This window comes from Caloenas nicobarica, chromosome 18, assembly GCF_036013445.1.
Source record: "Caloenas nicobarica isolate bCalNic1 chromosome 18, bCalNic1.hap1, whole genome shotgun sequence".
Classification (NCBI taxonomy): Eukaryota; Metazoa; Chordata; class Aves; order Columbiformes; family Columbidae; genus Caloenas; species Caloenas nicobarica.
The window spans coordinates 5,669,101-5,691,303 of record NC_088262.1 but is presented as its reverse complement, the minus strand read 5'-3'; the positions used below and the strand labels follow the sequence as shown (position 1 = coordinate 5,691,303).

Sequence of the window (22,203 nt, the reverse complement as noted above, 5' to 3'; positions counted from 1 at the left end):
ATGAAACAAGCAGTTGGAAACAATCGATGATGACAATGTCATTGCCCTATGTGTACTGCACTGCAGCAACATCTCAAAGTCTGCTCCTTTCTTTGCTGTGCTACTGACCAACAGCAAGACTTCCAACAAGATCTAGACGTGCTTAGGGATAGGCCGCTCTTGTGTAGCAAGTCTTGTTTTCTTTTTCTGCAGTACTTACAAGATGTTGTCCATAAGCCAGAAAAACCAATCACCACGGGATGAAAACGTGGCCCAAAGGAGTAGGAGTTGAAGGCTTGATTTCCTTTGGCATAGGACAGAGTTGACCTCGAATCTCTGATTTCTTGTAAAGGAATCCTCTAACGGTTGCTGTTTACATATCACAAAGGCGCCCTCACCTAGTCCTTCTGACACTGTATTCTTTATTCAGTTAGCAACTGTACTAAACCTTTAGCCTTATCTGATCACACAGCTGCTTTTGGAGAAGTCGTCTGGATCCGTCTGGGGAGACAGGCATTGAACCACAAGCCAAGGAAAGAGAGAAAGCAGGCACAGCCCTCTCAAAATACAGAGTTTTGCATTCCTGGAAACTTGAAAGAGTACAAACCATGGCACCTCCAAAGCTGAGCCAGCTCCAAGACCTGGGCCGCAGCCGTGCAAGGCTCTTCCAGGACAGAAACTTTGGGTTTAGGTGCCTAAATTTTACACAGGTGACAATTTAAGCATCTAAACCCTGTTCGGCTGTATTCCTTTCTTACTTTGTGTGTCCCTTTCTCCACCTGCAAAATAAGCCAACAAAAATGACCTCTTCTGCAAAGCTCTTTGAGCCTGACTGATGAAATGTTCTAGAAGCAACTCTGGGGTTTAGGTGCCTGACTTCTGTTGCCCATCAATAAAGAGAGGGTGCTCTGGGAAATAATTTCCTCCATGAATCGCTCCCAAAGAGCAGCTTGGCGGGTTTTCTACTGGCAAAGACCGAACGGTTGTTGTTTCTTGGGGGCTGTGGGACATGGAGATTAATTTCCTAAATGTCAGCCAGGAAGGTTAAGTCCAGGTGGAGCAGGCAGAAGGAAATTAGTCTGGGGCACATAAGCCTTATAAGAAGGGACAGATGGAAGAGGGGCTCTAGAAACAGTGAAGAATTACAAGAAGGCATTTGAGAAATAGCTTGTAAGTGCTACTAAGTGAGGTTGGATTTATGATTCTTCATAAAGCATGTGCAGATTTTTTGGAGCTGGCTGTAGAGACAAATAATTCCAACAGCCTGTGAGCGTTCAGAATGATCACTGTGGGTAACAGTCCACAGGTAGAAACTTGTTCATGTCCTTTCAAACAAAGGCATGGGCAAATTCAGATTTCTTTGCAATAAAGTCTGAGGGCAGGGGAGGAACCTAAACCAGACAATTTAGTTTCATTTGTTTGCCATTTGTTTTTTGGTTGGTTGGTTGGTTGGGTTTTTTTCCCCCAGACAAGAACATACTGTGTTGTCTTTGTCCTTCCAGATCAAACCCGGAGAGTTTATGAGCAGAGCCTTATTTTTCTGGCAACCAGGCTGTTAAACTCATTGAAGGATTTGAAGAAACAAGACTCCTTGCCCCTGGCTCGGTGCTATTAAAAGTGTTTATTACAGTGAGCTAACAACAACGCAATAGTTCTCTCGCAGCACAAAGATCCCAAAGGGAGAAAAGGCACTTGTGGTGTTTGCTAGGGGTATCTAGGTGAGGTCAGGTTTTCGGCAGCATGTGGGACTGCTCACACCCAGCTTTTCATCAAAGCAAAGAGTATGTGCCTGGTTTCCATTATTTATAGCAGGGCAGACGACAGGTGCTGATTATCTCACAGGAAAACATGTGGCTTTCCCAACGGTGATGACAAGGCCCTGCATCTTCCGTTTGCCTTCACGAGGATAGTCTCAGAAGCGAAAACTGCAGGAAAGCAGATTCCAGCTCTCTCTTCTCTATCCAGCACAGCTCTAACTTTCTCCAAAGCAACTGCACTTATCAGTAAAGTGAGTAGAAACTTCAGCCATACAGGCAAAGCGAGGAAAAGCAAAGGAAAAATACTCTTTGCATGCTTTACTATCTATAATAACAATTTAAATCCACACCGATCTCTCCTCATTAGTAGCAAATGAATTATTAGCAATTATTTAACAGTAATTCACAAGACAGCTGCGAAGCAAAATGTAAAAAAGGTTTTGTAGGTTTAAGAACAAAAGAAATGTGATGACCATTGCAATAAGTTTATAGCTTTAGCTATGTCAGAGTTGCAACTGATTAAGTCTTCTAAAATAAACTACTACATACACTGCAAATATTTGCCATGACACTTTCAACACACGTACAACTTGACACAGCATTTTTAATGTCATAAAAGCTTGCTCAGGGCAGATTTAATGAGTAAAAAAAAAAAAAAACATTACAACAGCTCCCAAGCAACTACCACTACTGTTAATTGACAGAAAGTAATTGAGAATACCTACTTGTAATTGAAGAATAAGCAGAGCCACAAAGCTTTTAGAGTTACATGAAACCCAGCAATCTAGAGTACAGTGATTTTCTTTGTTTTTCCTCTTTTCCCCACCTTAGAATCATTAAACCAATCACCACAAAATGTTACCTGAGCTTAATACAAGCCAGAATTTATGGTTAAATTCATTGCCAACTGGCCCCAGTTTCTGTGAATAATTTCCAAATGCAATGAATCCCATGACAAAACTCCAGGCACGGTTCCTGGTTTCCTAGCAAAAGTTTTCCTGGACCCTCGGCACTTCTGCACAATGGCTGTGCTCTTACTATATAAAATCCCGGGGGAGTAAGATTTATGTCTGTGCAAAAAGACCAGAACCCAGACAATGCATGTTGTTCCACACCATAAAAATAGAGACAGTAAGAAAAAAGTAAAATCACAACACACATACACAGAGCACTAGTGTAGAAGCTGCTGGTGTTAGTGCTGGAAACCTTTCAAATTTTAGCTGCGAAGTGGAACTCTCCACATCTCATTTAGCCTTGCCAAGAGCCTTACAACTCTCTCCTAATATTATCACATAATGGGGTCTTTCCAATTTGGCAAGGATACGCACAGAAGAGAACAGAGGAAAGCCTCCACACAGGGAAGAAATCACAATGAAAGGAAATGGAAGTGCAGGCCTCCTCCTTATTGACATTTTTCATTTGAAACACACTATTATCACATCTATTTGTTTGGAAGCATTTTGGACACTAACCAGTGGGAGAAGGAAATACAGTTGCACAATAGATAATTTCTTAAGAATAGATTAGGACAGTACATGCAATAAAAAGGAAATCCTCTCCAGCATGGATATAACTATATGCAGGTTCTGATCCTCATACCATTTTCATCAAAGGCTGAGATTTTTGCTGCTACCTTTCTAGCCAACAGGAACAGGGTCTCAGCTCTTCAAGTGGGATATCTCTTCGCCCCCTGCCTTTCAAACGTTTTGAGTTTCAGATCTTTACTGCTGGGAAGTAAAGAATTGCTCACTGCTAAGAGCCCTAAGGCTAAAAATAGTGTCAAGCCAGAAAACTCATGACAGGGAAATCCTGTTGGTTTATGGTATCTAGAAGCTGTGCTCTAACATGCCCAGGAGGGACGCAGTTACGGGGTTAGATATCTACCAGCTCAGTGATGAAACCTGTTCATTTTCTACAAACCAACCAACTCAATCCCTTCTGTTTATGCATTTTCAGCCCTTTTCCACATGGTAAACGGCACAACCTGCCCACATAGATTTTAAGCACCTGGTTCAAAAGTGTGTTGGTAGCACACAAGCCCCCAGAGGGCTCCTGCCTCTGCCCAGACTTATTAAAACAAACAAATTTTACTGTTAATATGAATGAAGAACAGATAGGTTGAAGAGGTAGGTGGCATTTTTAACCCACTCATTTTCAGGGATGAGCAGCTTATTAATGTTGAAACAACTCACATCGGTCTCTGTTTGCAGACTTGTTCGTGTACTCACTGTTTGCACTCTGCTTTCTCTTTGTCCCACTCTTTACTTAGTTGTTGCACAATAACTTTTGAAGTATCATCTTCATTCAGCGACCACAAATCTTTTTCTTCAAGGGGCCTTTTGTACCCAAGAATTGCCATGCTGCACATACGGAGAAAAACAGCCCAATTCAGTTTGGCTAATAGTACCTACAGCATTGCCAGTAACTCTGGGACTATTAAGCTAACAAAAGCAAGAAGATACGTCTCCACAGAAAGGGTGATAATGATACCTCCATCTCCCTTCGTTCCTTATATTGATGTTTGCAATTAAGGAAAGGACACTATGTAGTTTCGATTACATGTATTTTACTGAAAACATCACTTCAGAAACAAAAGACAATAAAAAACAACTACCGGAAGCATTTGAATGAAACTGTGGTGTCAAACAAAAGCAGCGAAGCTTTAGACGTGAAAATAGCTAAGTCTGTCTGGAATAATTGTCAGAGGTGAACAAAATGCAAAAGTGAAGCTCGCGTAAGTTAAAGGAAAATCAGATTTCTCTGAAAACTGCAGTTCCTCAACTGTAAGAGGAATTTTGTCAAGGGATCCAAACATCTAGTTGCCAAGGATCTCGATGGGGAAGCTAAATATTCAAAACTCTGGAAGTTTAGAAAGATCTCTCTCTTTCTAAAAACAACTTTACAGGGCTTTTGCCAAGGCAATAAAGTTACATGGATGGAAGAATTAATGTCTCAACACCCTCAACCACTATGAAAAAAATGAGTCTCAACATGACCTTTGACAGCTGTTCCACTGCTTTATCATGGAGCAGTAGTAAGCCCAATCTCCAATTTGCATCTTTAATACACACACCTTTCCACAGCAGTATCAGCTGGTGGTAATCGCGTGTACTGATAACCCAGTTTACTTTCCCTGTTGCATGGAAAATGTCCTTATAAAAAAAGCATTAGGTCATGAACCTCAACAGGAAACAAAATGCCTCCTCAGGCGGGTGAAAGGTTGCCACAATTAATCTTGTGGAACACAGTCTTATATCTTGGTTTAGGTTATTCGCCAGCACGTGGTAAGCACAACCGGGCTGGACACTTTATTAGTCATCCCCCAGTTGTTGCCACTGCTCTTCAGAGAAGAAGTTTGGGTGGTATAAGCACTCTGAAAGCTGTTTCGAAAAAGGCAAGTGCTAACACCCTTCTGGATGAAAACGCATCCGTCATCAACTACTCACAGAGAAAAAAAAATTTCTATATTGGTAACTCTATTCAACACGTATCGCAAGTGGAGTTTGGGGTTGTCAGCTGTCCAAGAGCTTGACAGGAGAAACTCACCTTGTAAACCACCAAAACGTCAGTCTTGACAGGAAGCCTGAAGTTGACTCTGGACATGGATTCTATAGTAAAGTTACGGGAGGGAAAGAAATAAAAATAAAGCAAGACATTTACAGTTACTTTACTAAGAAGACAGTCGATTTTGATCAGTGTTGGTATATTATACGGTATATTACACATATGTACCTATGAACTAATGAGACATGAAATTGATTTATTTCATTTCCCATGTTATGCAGAACTTTTATCTTTAAAAATTGCTTCATATACTGCCTTTAAATCACACTTTCATAAAGTGAAATGTCATTCTATAGTTTCTGAAATGTTCATTTTAAGAAATGAACTCAACCTCTCTCTCAACTTGGTTCAAACATAAATCCAATTATAGAGATCATTTTTTGAATTGGAGAAGAAATTTAACCTGTGACACCACTAATATCTTCTGTTATTAATGTTTTTCCATATCTATTCTCAATACATATAGAACTCGTTTATTAAGATAACTCTTATAGACTTTGGCTAAATCTAAATGAACGTTAAGCAAGTAGACCACCATCTTCATAAAACCCACTCTCAAAATAATTCATATTACATTTCAATATTCATAAATGTAATTTAAATTGCTGCAGAGCAGCAAGTAGGAGAGCTAATTTCACTATATAGCTTCCAGTCATATAATGGGAAAAGGCTTCAAGCTCCAATATTACTCCCCATACCCAGTGCCTCATAGAGGGGTCACTAACTACTGCAATGTCAACGACAATCCAAAACTGTTTTCAATGACAAGTATTCTCAGTGGAACTCTCAAAACATGATATAGTCTGTAAAATGCAAATAAAGCAAAGGAAAAATACTTACAGGATCTGTATTAACAGGGGAAAAAAATGGAGGCTTTTCTTTAAAACATGAAAGGATCAACTCAATGATTATCAAAGCAAAGTAGATGTAAAACGTGGTAGACCTGAACCTTTCATATACATGGCCCTAGAAGGAAAAAAAAAAAAAACCACAACACAGTAATGATTGTTTTTGTCGAACTTGTGAGCCCCCCAACACACACACATCCGCTCTCTCTCTGACTTTTTCACAGCTGCTTTTGGGAGTTCCTTTCTTCTCCATCTGAATACTGCAAAGTAGTTGCTAGCAGGAATTATCTTACAAAAGTATGCACATGCTCTGTAAAGTGCCTAAGAACACGCTTATCTCCAAGCTTTTCATTAAATTATGTCAAGTTCAAAGTGCTTGTACATCTTCACTGCATGCAGACACCCTCTAGAATCAGGACTACACGACATCCTTTTCAATTTCCTCCCGGGGTTCTTGCAAGATCATGTCTTAAGCACAGGAATTGTCAACCCAGATCAAAGAACATCCACTTACTTTAGTATCTTGTCACTGACAAGCAGTTGGTGTTAAATACTTCCAGATGAAGCTGCAAAAAAACCCACTCTATTGCATAATAACAGATCCATCTGCTCTGGCGATATTTCCTTCCCTGCTCAAATGAGTCTGCAGTTGACTTAAAACATCTTGCTGTGAGGGTATGTCCCTCGTACAGATTTCATACCCTTGTGAATGCTCATTGTTCACTTAAAATGTTTAAACCTTAAGTGCGAGAGAAAGAATATTTGGTCCTCAGCCACTGCAAGAAGAGCAGAAACGCTACCCATACCTGTTCTAAGGCTCTGCACTCATAATTTTAAGTTGATTAAGGATTCAAACATTGATAGTTCAATATTTGTACTTACTCACCACTACTACAGTTTTTAAATTGACTTTAAGTGGTGTTTGAAAGGGTCTCACCAGGATTGCAGCTATTTTCTGAAGAAGTTCTGCACAGACTGTCATTTAAGGTTTGATTCAGTCTCTGCTGGAATATTTACAACAGCCTAGTAGGGCAAAATCCTTGCTAAAAAGATAGTGCTGCTAATAGTTACAAAAAGTATTTAAAAAAAAAAAATTCGCCAAACAGAATCAGCACTGATTTCATTTCAGGGGAAGCAATCACCTTAATGTTTTTCAAATATTCTTTTTCACTCTTAGCCTTTGATGATCTAATCACCGAAGCAATCTGCTTTGCCCTACTTGGTGAAATATGTCTCTGCGAAAACGATAACAACTTTCTTACTGTGGGAGAACCTGCTATGTTTTCAAACAGGAATCATAACAGCCCATGTTTCTTTCCTCTCCCTCCAACTTTCTGTTCCCTATTTCCAGCCACAGTTGGAGTCAAAATGCTGTTCTCAGCACATCAGGCACTGACAGGAGCCTATGGAGCTGTGCCCAAGCTACCCTAGCAAAAAAGCAACGTTACTATTAAAATGCATCATCTCCAGTTAGTACCCATCTTTATTTAAGCGTGGCAGGGGAAGGGGGCTGCAAAAGGGAAGGAAAAAAAGAAAAAAACCCATCTGTTCTAACATATGTACAGCATTGGTATAGCCCTCATGTCTATCAGGTTTCCAGTATATCCTTGGGCTGAGCAAAGTTTGCTTTTTTGACATTGCGTGAGAAATCCCAGTTCCCTTCAAGTTGCACAAGTCTGAGTCAAGGCAAGAGAAGCAAACTTCTCTTTCTGTCTGGAAAAAGCTGGGCTCAGATCTGACTCCAAAGTTGGTGATTCACTCCCTTCAGAGAGATATTAATGCTGCATTTCCCGTTCTCCAAGTGCTAACAGGGACGGCATGTTACCTGCGCCGTTGTAGTCATGATCTTCGAGCGGAGAGGCCCCACGGCACAAAGCACAGACAAAAACCAGAAGATAATGAGCACTCCAGAAGACTGAACTCCTCTCAGCCTTTCATATTGAATAAGCAACGTAGCTAACAGCTGTAAAAGTAAAGACAGGAGCTCGTGAACACAATCCCAGCCCACTGCTGCCCTTCTTCACACTCTCAGCTGGCAGCTATTAGAATCATCATCTACAACAGGACCTCTTTGAAATAAGGCCCCATCATATCTTCACAGAAGTCAACAGCAAAACCTCCTTTATCCAAGGAAAGCAGTGAATAACTTTATGAAATAATTTGGTTTTACTGTTTTCAGAGCCTCAGCTCCAGAATTCAGTTTTTAAACCAAAATTTGTATCTAGAGCTAGGCACAATTAAACATTTTAAACAAATGTAAGAGCTGTCATTTCTCCAGTCCAGATGGACAATCATGACTTGTCTAGAACACAAGATTTTAAAAAAATATAACCAAGGGAATTAAAAACCTAATGGGCAAGTTTTACTGCTTCATTTTTCATGCAACTGCCACGGGTCTGTTTGCCTTGCTAGGTAACGCAAATTTGGTTTCCGTTTAATGGAAGAACAACCACCAGATATGAGACATGGTTTTACGAAGTCCAATGCACAAGGCACAAGCCATGCTCTATCATATCTCAGTGTTTAGGCAAAGTCAGATGCAAATTCTCTCCACACCTGGATCACAAGCCTGGAGAAACAGATGAGAGCAAAGTGGGAGGCGGAACAACCTCTCCATTATACAGAGTTTAATTTCCAAAGCAGGAATCTACATGAGAGAGATATCTGTAATTGTAGCCTGTTCGGTAAGCAAGATTTGCTTCAGTAATACAAGTACTAATAATTCCATTAAAAGAGTACAGGATAAGGCAATGAATGCAAAGGAACCCTTTTCCTCCTTTATCTGTCTAAAAAAAATAGATAGTTATTCTTATTGGTCACAAAAACCAGAAACAGGTACGAACCACGGTGATGCCAACAATCAATGGAGTTACAAAATAGACGGGTGGAGGAGTCCGGTTTTGCAGGAGCTCGTGGAAAGAGTAGAAGAGATCTGCCCAGCTCACGCACCACAGCAGGACACCGAAGAGCTGAAAGCAGTCAAACAGAAACAGCGTTTGGTTATTCACCCCCGGGGGCAGCCAGAGGGCTGGCAAAGCCGTTCCGATTCACAGATCCTCAGCGACACAAAGCTGTGCGAACAGAACGGCGCCGCCGCGTCCATCGGCTGCGGGCAGGCTGGTGGAACCGTCCCATCGCACTCAAACCAAGGGTCTCTCTCAACTGCTTCCCGAGGGATTTGCAAACACAACCAGTAGAAAGACTAATGTATTTACCTTTTTTTTCCCCCCCCCCCTATACTACTCAGTTTTGATGGGAAACTCGGGCAGCAGCCAGATTAAAGGCAGGCAAGTCCTGAAGCAGAAGCCTGGATTTTTTTCTCCAGGAATAACCCCAGTTCTCTCATGGCCGATGGACAGTGACTTGCCCACTTTCCTTAGACCTCCCCATTTATAAACCAGAGGTGCTGTTGACACCAGTCATCTCTTAAGCACAAAATGCAGATGAAAACAGATAGCTATTGGGTAGATACTGGCTTGAAAAAATACCTTCTTGTGCTTACTTTCACAATGAGATTAAATTCTCACTAGACCTACTTTAAGGTCTTTGTTTTGCAGATTTCAGTGGTTTAAAGCTTAAGTAAGGGTGAAGCAGCATAGTTTTGGCTCAACATAGGGGTGAACTCTCTTCTGCAGAGCAATCAGCTCGTCTCTCTACCCAGAAAGGTGGGCTCACGGGATGGATTTCCTTACAGATGAGCCATCCTTTGGTATCCTTCCTCAGAAATCTGCACGAACGCTGTTGTTTCCTAGAAGCAAGTTCTTCAGTTCCCCCATAAATCAGAGAGGATTTTGTTTAAACCCTACTGCAGCACTTGCATGGATACTGAACTAATGCTGACAAACTCAATACTGCAAAGAGCTCTTACCGTCTTGAACCTGCTCAGCACGGAAAGCACGATGTACCCTCTTTTGTTGCTCTTTAGGTAGAGAAGATAAAAGGGTAATGCACTCCATAGGTAAATGCTAGGGATCCACGCTAGGATGGTGTTCTGGAAACACGGTGTCAGGTCTGGATTGTCAGTGTGTATCGAAAGATTTGAATCCTGGGAAAAAAAAAAAAAAAAAAAAAAAGACAAGGCATTTATTAATAGAGAGGCAGAAGCACTGCCAGTTGGAACATCTGCTTGAATAAGTTGTATCCAAATTCTGCTGGAGTTAGCGAACGGCCTTAAAATGTAGTGCAACTACTTGTGGTTAATCTGCTGTAGCAAAAGGGCTAAGTACAGTTTTAACTACTGGGCAAAACCTAGAAAGACTGGCTTCTGCCCTCCCGTATCTCAGAGTTGGACTCATATTTCATAGCAGACAAACCCCCTGTGCTTGTGTCTTTGCTCAGTTACAGGTGCTGATATTGCAGCATTTCTCAGGTGTTCCCAGCCTGGAGTGCAACTGCTAAACACAGCTCTTGAGGCAAAAACCTCCACTTGAGAACTCATCCAGCAAGAATGTCCAGCACTGGAGAAAAATTATAAGATTTAGATCAACCGTATGCTGACCTGGGAAAACCCCCTCCATTTGTGACTAAAATTTTGTCCTTCTTACTCATATGCCTCCAACTATAATGAATTCCCTGTTCTAAACAAAGGTAAAAATAATGTAGGAACATGGGTTTTCTTGCAAAGATTGTAAGCAATGCTTTCCATCTGCGACCCTGGACACCATAATTCATATATGCAACTTGTACCTAAGGATTTGAACGCACCACGTGCACACACAGGCGAGTTCAAACTAAAATAGAAATTTCAGTACAGTTAAGAGGAACTTGGTTTTAACCAAACCTACTGGAAATTCGCAACTTGCAGTTCACCATCTGATGTGTCATCTTAAATGTGGTAGATAAATACTTGCTTGCAGGAAGTGTAAAATTGCTTTGTTGTACTATCATTAACAAGCAGATGATAAAACTAAGATATCTGTTGTTCAGATATGCCTTATCTCTGCAGTAGAATCATTTACTTGTACGTAATTATTTTTGGAAATGAGCTCTCAGCAGAAGTATGTTTCAGTTAAGCCAAGCCACTTCTCCGCGCCTCTTAAAGTGAATGGCTGACTAGTCTGAATACAAACTCTTCAGAAGTATTTCCAGCCCTGCTTTGGTTTACCAATAAAAAAGACACTGAATGCTGAAAGCCAGGGTTGGTTTTAGGAGAACTGAAGAGCCACAAGCTGCTGACAATCTTTCGATCTCGGTGATGACCTGTCAGAAGGGACATGCATCACCACATCAGTCCACATACACACAAAAGTGCTCATGAGTGTAATGGAACTGCAAAGCCTTGGAAGGTTGCAGGATGGTTTGGCTGAACTGCGACAATTTTGCCACTCGGTACTTCAGCTCCGGCACAAACGAAACCTCTGGCAGTGGGGAAGGGTGGCACAAATCTGTGAGCTGTGCAGCTGAACTGCATCTTTTAACACCGCAGAGTTAGTGCTGAGAGAGACACAATAAACGGCTTTCCTGGCAGCACCCAAGCGCCCGGCATGGGCCAGGGGAATGAAAACATTCCCATTTACCTCAACAGGTTTGTCCAGACCTGGAAGAAACTCCAGTCACAAATCAACCGCACAGGGGCAATTACACCGCAACTCAAACACAAGACCAAAACCAAACAAAACTCCAGCCCCACATTCAAACTCTTTCTGTGTTTTCCTCCAGTGAGCAGGTCTCTGGCACCAGAAGGAGGATAACATTTAAAGAGCACCCATGTTTGGCTCATCATCAAAACATTTTGGCATCTCTAATATGATAAGCTCCCCTGCAGCTCCCCTGCCTGGGGCAGGAGATGCCCTCCAGTAGTTTGGAGATGAAGAGCTCTTTAGTTCCAAAGAAGGAGCTTATCTACTATCATTTATTCAACAAAACAGTAATTTCCTCTTTAAATTACATGTGGTTTAGCAATGTCTTGAGCATGTTTGCAATTGTGCTCCTTTCGCTTGCTGGAAAAAAAATCCTGGAAAAGGAAAGCTGAGGAAGAATAGCAATAACCGGGCACAGAATAAAACAATGATTCTGTTTAAGGGAAAAGTTATTGAGGGGAAATTAAAAAGAAAAAAAAAGGCAGCCCTCTAAATTAAAACCTTTCCTATAAGACCAAAATGTCCAGAAATGGCTTTCTGTCTGACAGCAACCTCGAAACTGCCCCAGATGTCCATTAACTTCGGACTGAACACAAGCTGACTATTGTATCCAAGACACAGACTGTAGGGCTGCCAAGCCATTTAAAGGTTTTCATTAACTCTTATTTAAACAAGGCAAAGGACTTGCATTTCTGAACATATAGATACAGCTGGCCAGAAACCAAAACTGCTGTCCTAAAAAAACCACGTGAGATTCTGCGATTTGGTTGAATTATCTCCGAGAAAAAAAGCGGAACTTTGCCAAAATCACATGAAAGTACAAGAAGCAGCATCCACTTGATGACCCAGAGCCTTCCACTTCCACGGCACGTGGGAAATGGGGACATGGGCTGAAGGGGAAACCTATGCCCAAAGTGACAGACCGGACTACTGGCTATCTTAGGAATGCTTTTCCAGGTTCAGTTCCATCCTGGACCAGATAAACAAGCTTTCCTGGAACAGATCTGTTTCTGTTAAAATTTTCCCTTTCAATGAATTGGTGCTTTCTGAGAGCAGACTCTTTCCATCCGTGAATACAATGAGAAGGGTTCTTGTTAGAAGACGCAGTACCTAAACATTTAAGTATTATAATTCCATGCAAATTACCTGCTTTCCCTAAGACTGGACCACAGTGGACTAACACTGCCATGTAGCAGGGACTCAGCTGTTAATTATTATTACTTTCAAATCCGGGCATCTGAAAGTTGCATTTCTTACCAAGCTGGATCTGTTCTCATGGAACTGACAGTTCCATTTTATGGCTTTATAAATCACCACACTGACAGCATATATTCCAACATCCCCTCCAACCCTAAACAACTCATTTTGAACCAGAATATGACAGGAAGTCTCAATACAACCTATCCTGACCAAGACAACACTGTTAAATATTGCTAAATACCCTTCAATTCAGCAGTAAAGTTATGGAACTCCACCCTTGAGAACAAACACAAGAAGCAATGATTTGACTCTCATCTTTAAGGCTCCTGCTTTAACCTGGCTTTGCCTTTCCATATTCTGAACTCTGTCCTGGTGAGCAGAGCGAGTGTAGATGTTTCTTGTGTCCCGTTCTGATTGAGGATGAAAACACGCAGCTTGGGCTGCCTGGATTTGAGGGTTTTCTTTGGACTTGCTACTAAAAGAAGTCTAATACGCCAACGTTGGCTAGCAGACACGTTCCTTGGCTCATGGCTCTGCTGTCCCCGGAGCTGCTCACCTTCCTCTGTCCATTGGCCCTTAATGGCAGTGACCTGCCATCTCCTCCTAATCTCAACTCCACCGCGCTCAGCGGCTCCTCCAGACTGCCCAGAGCTCTGCGGCAACTGTCCGCAAGCAGCAACATTTCCTTGGATGTAGCATCGCGGATCAGGCTGGAGGCTCCGCTGGCAAGATGTGGCATTGCAGAAATACCAGCCTGCTGCACCAAACCTCCAGACGCACAATTTACTTTATCCTGTAATAATACTTAAATGCAACGCCAACATCCATGGGAAAAAGAGATCAGAGATGCTTGTTATGGCTTCACAGCAGACAAGGGGTTCCCTGGAGTCTAAAACTTACAAATTAGTGGGGCTGTTGATCAGTTAAGAATATAATTGACATTGCCCCTTGCAGCAGCTCTCAATCATACCCATCACTCCAGCCACAGCCTTTGGATAAACACAACCCTCATAGTAATGGCCATCTGTGCAGTAGGACTTACATTTAGATGAGCAGTTTTAAATACATGATCTTCATTTAAGGGAAGGTATTCAACAGGGAAAACTGTGAGCAACATTAAATCTGCTCTAATATTTAGCATTTTCCACTCTGGAAAAGAACCCTGCTATTGGAACGGCCATCCTTGAAACTGATAATGCACTTAAAGGAAACAAAAGTTCAACGCAACATACCTTGGATTTCTTGCATATCATCCCTTATAGCTTTCAAAGAAAAGGGCGGACAAACAGAAAGCCTAAAGCTAGACTGAAAAACAGCAACAAGGAAATTCCTGTCTATCCCTTTCCCAAACCCCAAGGATGTTAAGAAAACCTGCTGAGAAGGACCAGTTGTGGTTCTGGTCTTGGCTTTGAGTCTAAATTAACTCCTACTCCACTACAAAAGTTTAAAATAAAAATGCCTTACACTGGCTTCACCCCACACCTATAGTTCCCATAGGAAGTTCCTATAGCACAAAATGAATCGGGAAAAGCATAGGAAACACAAATTCATTCTTTATCTGCTGGGAAGGTGAAGACCATCACGTTGACGTCATTTATATTCTACCCAAGGTTAATACATGCCATATTGCTGATTCTGTGTCAGTTATCACTAGTCGGCGTGTTATTTAAGATTAAAAATCAAATTGGAAAGCTGACTGGGAAGAGTAAAAGATAGGGAAGTGAATAACTGAAAGTAACAACGCTTCCCTGCAGTAAATAAACACGGAAATGGTGTCTCTTGTAGAAGAAATTGTTAGTGAAAACTTAAATGCAGAGGAGAATTGTCCTGCCCTTCTTTTGCCCCTAGTTATGGTAGATATCCTGCCAGTGAGTTTTACTTGCACAGGCTGGCAAAAACAAACAAACAAACAAAAAGAACAAAAAGGAAAAACATGACCAAAAAAATATATATAGATATGTAGCTGTGAACCACAACACCTGAAACTATCCCGCCTCCCGTTTCCAGCTGCTGTCCGTCTCCTCTGCTCCGTCCCTGCTGGACAGGTCTTTGGGCCAAACTCTAACAATCATTTAGGGCACAAATAACAAGGATTCTGCTCCAGGCCTCCGGAAGGCTGCCAGCTTCAAATGGCCTTTTCAGAGCAAGATCATTCATTTATGTTTCCAAAGGAACAATTTCACCCTTATGCACAGAAAGAGCAACACGCTTCATTAATCCACAGTGACTGCTGCACAACTCAATTCCTTCAAGTAATTACACGAACAACCTGAACAACCTTTTTTTTTTTTTTTGGCCACCTTTTAAGGCAAGGCAAGAGATAATGACATTCTTGCACTGCAAGACCATAGCAATACTGCTTGGAAAAAAGGTGGCGTTGAAAGGGTGTAAGCATTTATAGTCCTGCATGAACCACAGAGTTAATAACCAGAAATAGGATTTTTCTGTTTACAAAACACACTGCAACAGATATCTACATTAGTGAAGGACACCATGCAGGACGCTGAGCTTTCTTTTCCAGCTAGGACTGACAAATTGACTGCGGCAATAACGAGATTTTATTGCCTGGTCAAGGCTGTCTTTAACACAACGGCAGTGTGGGAGTTTGGCAGGGCAGGATACAAAGGTGACATGTCACCTCAAGCATCCAAGGTTGGCCACACTCTTCAGCTGCAGGGACACTCATTAGGGGAACAGCAAGGAGTCAAATGCAGCAGGAGGCTAGAGGGCGAGGGCAGACTCTGGGTGCTAATGAGCTTTAATGCCAAGATTAAGCCTGGTTTATCACTCAGAGAACTGACCTAAGCTCACCTAACAGAGACAAGCGTTACACTCTAGCTACGCTCTCGGAGTTAATTTGCACAAACCATACTCATCTCTCAGTCTGCAGACCTACTTAATTCAGTTACTTTTATTCAGAAAAAGAGTGAAATCCACAGTCTGGCTCTAAACCAGAAAGAAGAACTTGCAAAGCGCCACTACAGGCAGCAAGTTTGGGAAACGGCTGCTCCTACGCCACCCCACATCCTCTCAGCTATTCTCTCTTCCCTTCTTCTTGAAGTCAAGGTTGGCCTTCAGTGTTGTTAGGCCAAAAAATTCAAAGATGAAGAAAAGCGGGGATCAGGTGACTATGGAAAAGGAATATGTTAACCAGAGAAATTGGAGCGAAGGTAGAACTGTCCTGGTACATTGTTCTACCCCAAACCACTTGCGTGCACAGCTCCTATCCAACACCAAGTGATGTGAACTTAAAGCTCAATTTTTTCAACAGCAAGGAGGATTCCTGTTTCTAAAAGAATCATGTTTAACTATGATCTGTGCAAAGCCCCTGCAGCTCGATCTGCCCAGCCAGATGCTTCAAACACCCAAACCATCCAGAACTTTCACCCTTTGCCACAAAGAGGCTTAAACAGGGAAAGCGAACTTTTGCAGGTCACCAGCAGGTAAGCAAGAAGTAGTAACTCTGTATCACAGCAGGAAAAAAAAGGGGGGCAACAGAACAGTGTTGCTGCATATGGTGATTACCACTGGCCACAATTTTCCATCCGATAGATCTTCCAGTAGTACACTATTTCCCCTAGAAGATACACCTTGCTTTTTCAAAGGAGACAAACCATAGAAGTGTGAAGTTTATTTTACTGGGTTTTGTTCCACTTTGCCTGCTCTCACCTTCCCTTACTCCAGAATGTGGAGATTTTTCCCCTTTTATTCTTCCACGTTTCTAAATGTACATCATAAAAAGGGGAAAATGAAAGGAGTATAAGTCATTCATCTGGGGGGAAAAGGAGAGAACGCAAAGGAGGAAGTTAGAAGCATGCTTCTTTTTTAATCGAACAAGTGTCAAATCTACTCCTCTATTCTCAGAAAGTTTGGAAACTAAATGACTTTGACATTTGAAACAACTCCTGTGAAGCAGTTTTTCTTCTCCCCCTCCTTCATTTCTTAGTCTGTTCCAATTCAAAGCTTTACAACAGCAGCACGTGACGTTACTGTAAATTATCTAAGTTTTATTACATTGACTTTACCTCTGGCACTGCCGGAAGGTTAGCGCAGGGACAAGGTGCCCGCTCACACCAGCGCGGAATTGGGGCTGCTGGGTGAACAAAAGCCCGAACGCGTTCCTGGGAAGGTCTCTGGCCACTTGCCGCTGCGCTCTCCTCCAGCCCAGCCAAATAACGTGTGACCGGATAATGGCCCATCACAGTCACCGCAGTATCAGGAGACAAATGGAGCATTAGCTTAGTGGGGAAAATAAATAAATAAATAAATAAATAAATAAATAAATAAATAATGTATATATTAAATATATATTAAAAAATAGATATTAAAAAAAATATATAAGATCCCATTTAATAGGTTTCTCGAAGGATTTTTTTCAAAATTAAATTTTAAGCAGTAATAATCTCCTCGGTTTAATACATTACAAATTTACACATGTAGAAAGGATTGTATCTCCACTGGCATAGCAAGTTGCCTGCCAGGTAGGTTAGACCCATCTCAGAATGCTTTATATTCTTAGCTATTGCAGTTAAATAAGCTCTAGTTTAAGGAGCTCCTCATGTGACTCAGATTTTGTTTCAGATATTATTTCTTTTCAGGAGGCAACTTTATAGTATTCCTAAGTCCCAGACACTACATCTACCAGCTATGTCACTTAAGCTAAAATGGTCAGAGCTGTGATCAGGGAGGGAAATTTGTGTTGAAAGCTGAAGAACATCTATGACCTTGCATTTTGCTACAGAGTCTCTCTGCGGGGCTTTAATTCTCTGTTAAAGCAAGGTGGGACCTCGCCCCCCTGCCATCTGTCCCATCTCACAGCATCCTCAGGTTTTACTGTCCCAGCCCCAGGAAACACATGGAAAGGAGGGACAAACAGGCTTTTGTGTCCAGAAGATCTTGGTGAAGCATCTCCCACAAAACTGCAGTGCACCCGGGGCGGGGAGGGGGGGCGGAAATTCTCCTCTTTTGCATTTTTTTTTTCAAAAATAATCTTTTTACTGCAGTTCCAGAATTGCAACTGGGAACTGCAGAAGGAACTCAGCCATGCTGGTCAGATGTAGGTGGTGACAGTTTTATCAGCTGCCCCCATTCTCCTGCACTGAGGACTCTGCTGTTGGTTGGACTTGTCAGTGTGCTGGTTTGGAGGAAATGGCAATGATCGCTTTCTTTAAAAAACATGAACAGTCACATTCACATATTCCACCGAAATGAAAGTAATTTTCATGAGCTTCATTAATTGACACTGTCATTGAAGGCCTCCATAAATCCTGGATACTGGCAGCTTTCACCAGTATTAAGTTTTGCTCACAACTCTCAAATTCAGAATTTGTCTTTCCCAAACAGATTAAAATACAGCCTGTGATGCCATTTACACACAGATGAATGATAATGGGTCCTGGATAATACTCCAAATATAATGATAAATATTTATACTGCTCTTGACATTGAGAATCTGATGCCCAAATCCTTTAGCAATAGCTTCCATTCAGATAAATTCAAGAATCTTAAAATCTTGGAGGATCTGAGCTTGAGTACTTAATTGTTTTTAAGTTCAGGATGTTACCAACACAGCTACTCCTTGAGAGAGCTTAACTTCATAGATCTGAGGTCTGAAAAGAGCATTAAAGTTACTTATTTTGATCTCCAATCTAACATGAGAAACACCACAGGTACCTGATTTGATCATTTGTGAAGAGAATTATAGAAGTCGGACTCAGTTATCCAAAGTAGGGTGCAGTTAATAAAGATTATGCAGAGATCTGTATCACGTTTAAATATCTATAAACACTGAACATTCTGCAGAATCCCTCCTTTGCATTGACATGCTACCATCTTTTGCTTCACCGTTCCTCTGCTGGAACTTATTTAGTTGAAAACATAATTGAATAATAGAAATTCAAACTTTTATTATTAATTTTGGGGCAAAACACCTAAGTTGTGTGGGTTTTTAAATAATTTGTATACCTTACAAGAAGTACATTGTTTGTCATCTTCCTTGAGAGAAACGTTTCTTCCTTACTACAGTTGTCCTAAGTCATCGTGAACTACAAAAAAAATTCAGCATGATACATGATGAAGCAAAAGAGGAAATTATGCAGAAGGGAAACTGGTGGCACCTTGAGCCAAGAGGGCATGAAGTTGCATTTCCAGAGAGCAGCGTGACTTTTACTCCAAATCTACCGCCATTTCACAGAATGACTCAAGGTGAAGGAATATCCGCAAACCCAAAGGCTAAAGGGGTGCTTGTACGAGATTATCTCAAAGCCAAGACTGAGGTATTGTTTACTTTTGAAAGTTGCTGCAACTTCCTGTTGAATTACTCAAGAGTCTCTGAATGAAGAAGGAGCCCACACTCCACGTGGGATGGAAAAAAAAAAATATAACCTCTGTCAGGACACCGAGACACAGGGCAGGCAACAAAACTGAGCTCTGCGGGCTAAGCAGGATCAACAGAACAAGCCCGGGTCTCACCCATAACCGACTAGAAGTTGTGGTCTCCCCTTGGAAGCACTTTATCACTTGCCCTCCCATTTCCTATTTATGCTATTTAAAAAAAACCAAGCAAGCAAACAACAAAACAAAACCAAAACCCACAAACCCCACACATCAAAAACACTATCTGCTGCTTAAGCTCAGGCACTGAAGTCCGTCTGTAGGCCAAAGTTTTTAGATCTTCCAATAGTAAAACTATTCCCCCCAGAAGGCCAAGTCACCCCAACAGCACCCAAGTACTGCAGAGCGTTTAATGTTTTGTCCTCCCAGCAGCTGTTGTGCCACTTCTTACTCAGAGTCCAAGTGTCTTTACACCAGAACAGAATTTGGTTTTCTAAGCTCCTGTTGTTTAGTCCCTGGGCCAAAACACTTTTGCAGCAAAGTCTCCCTAGGAGATCACTTGGTTCTCCTGTTGTAGGAACTGCTCAGGTTTTACTACAGTAGAGGACACAAGCAACAAATAAGTCACAATCCAGCAGTATCTACTCCTCAAGTACAGAGCTTGTGGGTCACATTCATTGGCACGCCTATCTAGCACACTTACTGTGACACAGTAAATATGCGACACAATAAATGGGAGGTAATTACGGGCAATATTAAATGACGCACCTAAGGATTGCCCCATGTGGGTACATGCTATCGCATCCATCTCCTCCCAACGGCATGTAGCATGGGAACGCTGCTAGGACATATTAACCATTGGGTTTGAATTCTGAATTGAAGCAGGCAGTATGTTTCTAAGTATTCAGATGAAGAGATTGCTCATATGGCATTTTGAAAAAATAACATACCAGTTGTTCCTCTTTATATACAAAATACCCGGTATTTGTATTAGCAATTTGCTGATTGCATGTTCAACAGGGAAAGTAGTAGCTGGAAAGCAGAAGCTTTTCTATATTTCTAATGTGAGCTACAGTGTTTTCTTTAATTTCTTATTTCTAAAATGGGTTGAACAGGAAATCATTTTGCCTCTGTACAAACAAAAAACCCAACTTGCTGACATTTCCAGCGAAATTCCCCACCCTGTATCAGGGTGAACAGTTGAAACCTTAACAGTTTGATAAAGCAAAAAAAATCCACAATAAATCAATCATCTGTTAAAGTCGGTGTATTTCAATGTAAACACTTCCATGACTTAATTCTGAATTGTTTGGTTTTGATTCTGACCGCCTTTTAACAGAAAAGTATTGTAGTTGGTTTAAACTCCAAAACAAAGAACTGTTTAAATTGGAACAGCATGTTTCCTTTCACCCTAAATAGTTTTAAAACTGACACTAGTGTGTCATTTCGGTCCCAAAAATATCTAGAATTTCTTTGACAAAATATGGGGAAGGAGTCTGAGTTCGTAAACTATGAAAAAGTGAACAGTAATACTGGTTCACATTTTATCAAGTTCTTGATCTGAACTGCAAAGCTGAACACCATTAGTTTGTGTGCACAGGCCAGGAACTGCCTTTAACCTTGTTTTTCCTTCTTCAAGTCTTGTACAGCAGCAAGAGAAGCCCCAACTTTTGTGGAAATATTTCAAAAAGAAGCCTCTACTTGCATTTGCTTATGGAACAGCATATTTGCACAGCAAATCCTGTCAAGGTATTGTCATCTACATGGTCATCACTTAAAATCTCTCATAAAATCAGTTCACAATATACATTCCTGATAACAGAGAAAATGCCACCAGCTACTGAAAATAGGGTGTAAGACTCTTGGTCACTGAATCCAATCTGCTGGTCACTGGCTCCCATGTTCCACTTCATACAGTTATTTTAAGTACCATTTTTTAAAATAATTAAACAGATGGAAGGTTGTTCTAACTCTAAACAATTCCACATCATTCTGAAGAAACAGAACAGGTCTACATTTATTAAGTAGTTTGGCCACTTGCTTAAGGAAGATTGCTCTACTCTTTCAATCAGCCTCCTTTCATTCTTCAGTAATATTTTATACTGAGGTATGAGGATATAGCAATTACACAAAGAAGTAGTTTCTGGAAAGCCTCCTAACACATGCCAGACATCTTCCTCCACAGACTCAGACAGAAAATTCACACCTCTCCCAGTCCAAACTACCACATTTCAGAGCAGCTGGACTTAATACCATTTGAACTGTAACTTCAGGCAAGGCTGAAGGTATACTTCTTAATTATTATTTCTGCTTTGTTAAACACATTTAGATGCCTTCATCATTTATGCTGTAAATAAACGTTTATTAACTCAAATCCCTTCCCTGGATTACCTTTATATTACTTCCTGCAAATTTAGTTTTGAAAAGCAGCGGCAGTGTTAAAACCAGGATACACCACCTGAGCACAGCACACACCAGACACAGCACCGCAAAGGGTACGGTGCTTGAGTGTAACGGTGCTTCATAAAGTACAGAATGAAACATTTATTTCATACTTAAAACCAGCAAAACTGCCTGAACATTTCCCATCAACGTACCAACAAACTGCTATCAAAACCTTTGGCTACGAGGAATAGTTGCACTACAAGCCTCTTTTGGGAAAGCTAAGACACGTTTCTCGAGGCAGTCTACAAACTAGTGAGCAGTGTTGATCTGTTTGTGCTTGTTCCTGTTCCTGTGTAAGTGTTTATAGCAGAAATAAGAGGTGAAAATACTTGTTCGAGCAAGCTTATCTGCAACCGATGTAGCAGAGAGCGTGCAGAGCGCTTGGAAATGAAATCTGCAACTAAACAACACAACGTATCCAAGGGGCTTAGGAGCCTAAGTCCTCTTTCAAAAATAAATGTTGAGACAGATTTTGAAAGATAATTAGTTATCTGAAGA

The 22,203-nt window shown here is 41.3% G+C and overlaps 1 protein-coding gene across 3 annotated transcripts in view; it reads right to left on the bottom strand.

The window, feature by feature from the left end:
• The window catches only part of ABCC3 (ATP binding cassette subfamily C member 3), a 47,709-nt gene that overhangs the window by 24,406 nt on the left and 1,100 nt on the right, over positions 1-22,203 (bottom strand). For all 3 annotated transcript variants that reach the window (XR_010607222.1, XM_065647599.1, XM_065647600.1), the window contains exons 2-7: positions 10,017-10,193; positions 8,992-9,117; positions 7,974-8,111; positions 6,141-6,266; positions 5,283-5,344; positions 3,965-4,096 (exon numbers count right to left, since the gene is read on the bottom strand). Coding sequence is in view for 2 of the 3 variants with exons in the window: in XM_065647599.1 (XP_065503671.1) it covers positions 3,965-4,096; positions 5,283-5,344; positions 6,141-6,266; positions 7,974-8,111; positions 8,992-9,117; positions 10,017-10,193 (761 nt within the window). In the remaining variant the exon portion in view is untranslated. The remainder of the gene's footprint in view (positions 1-3,964; positions 4,097-5,282; positions 5,345-6,140; positions 6,267-7,973; positions 8,112-8,991; positions 9,118-10,016; positions 10,194-22,203) is intronic.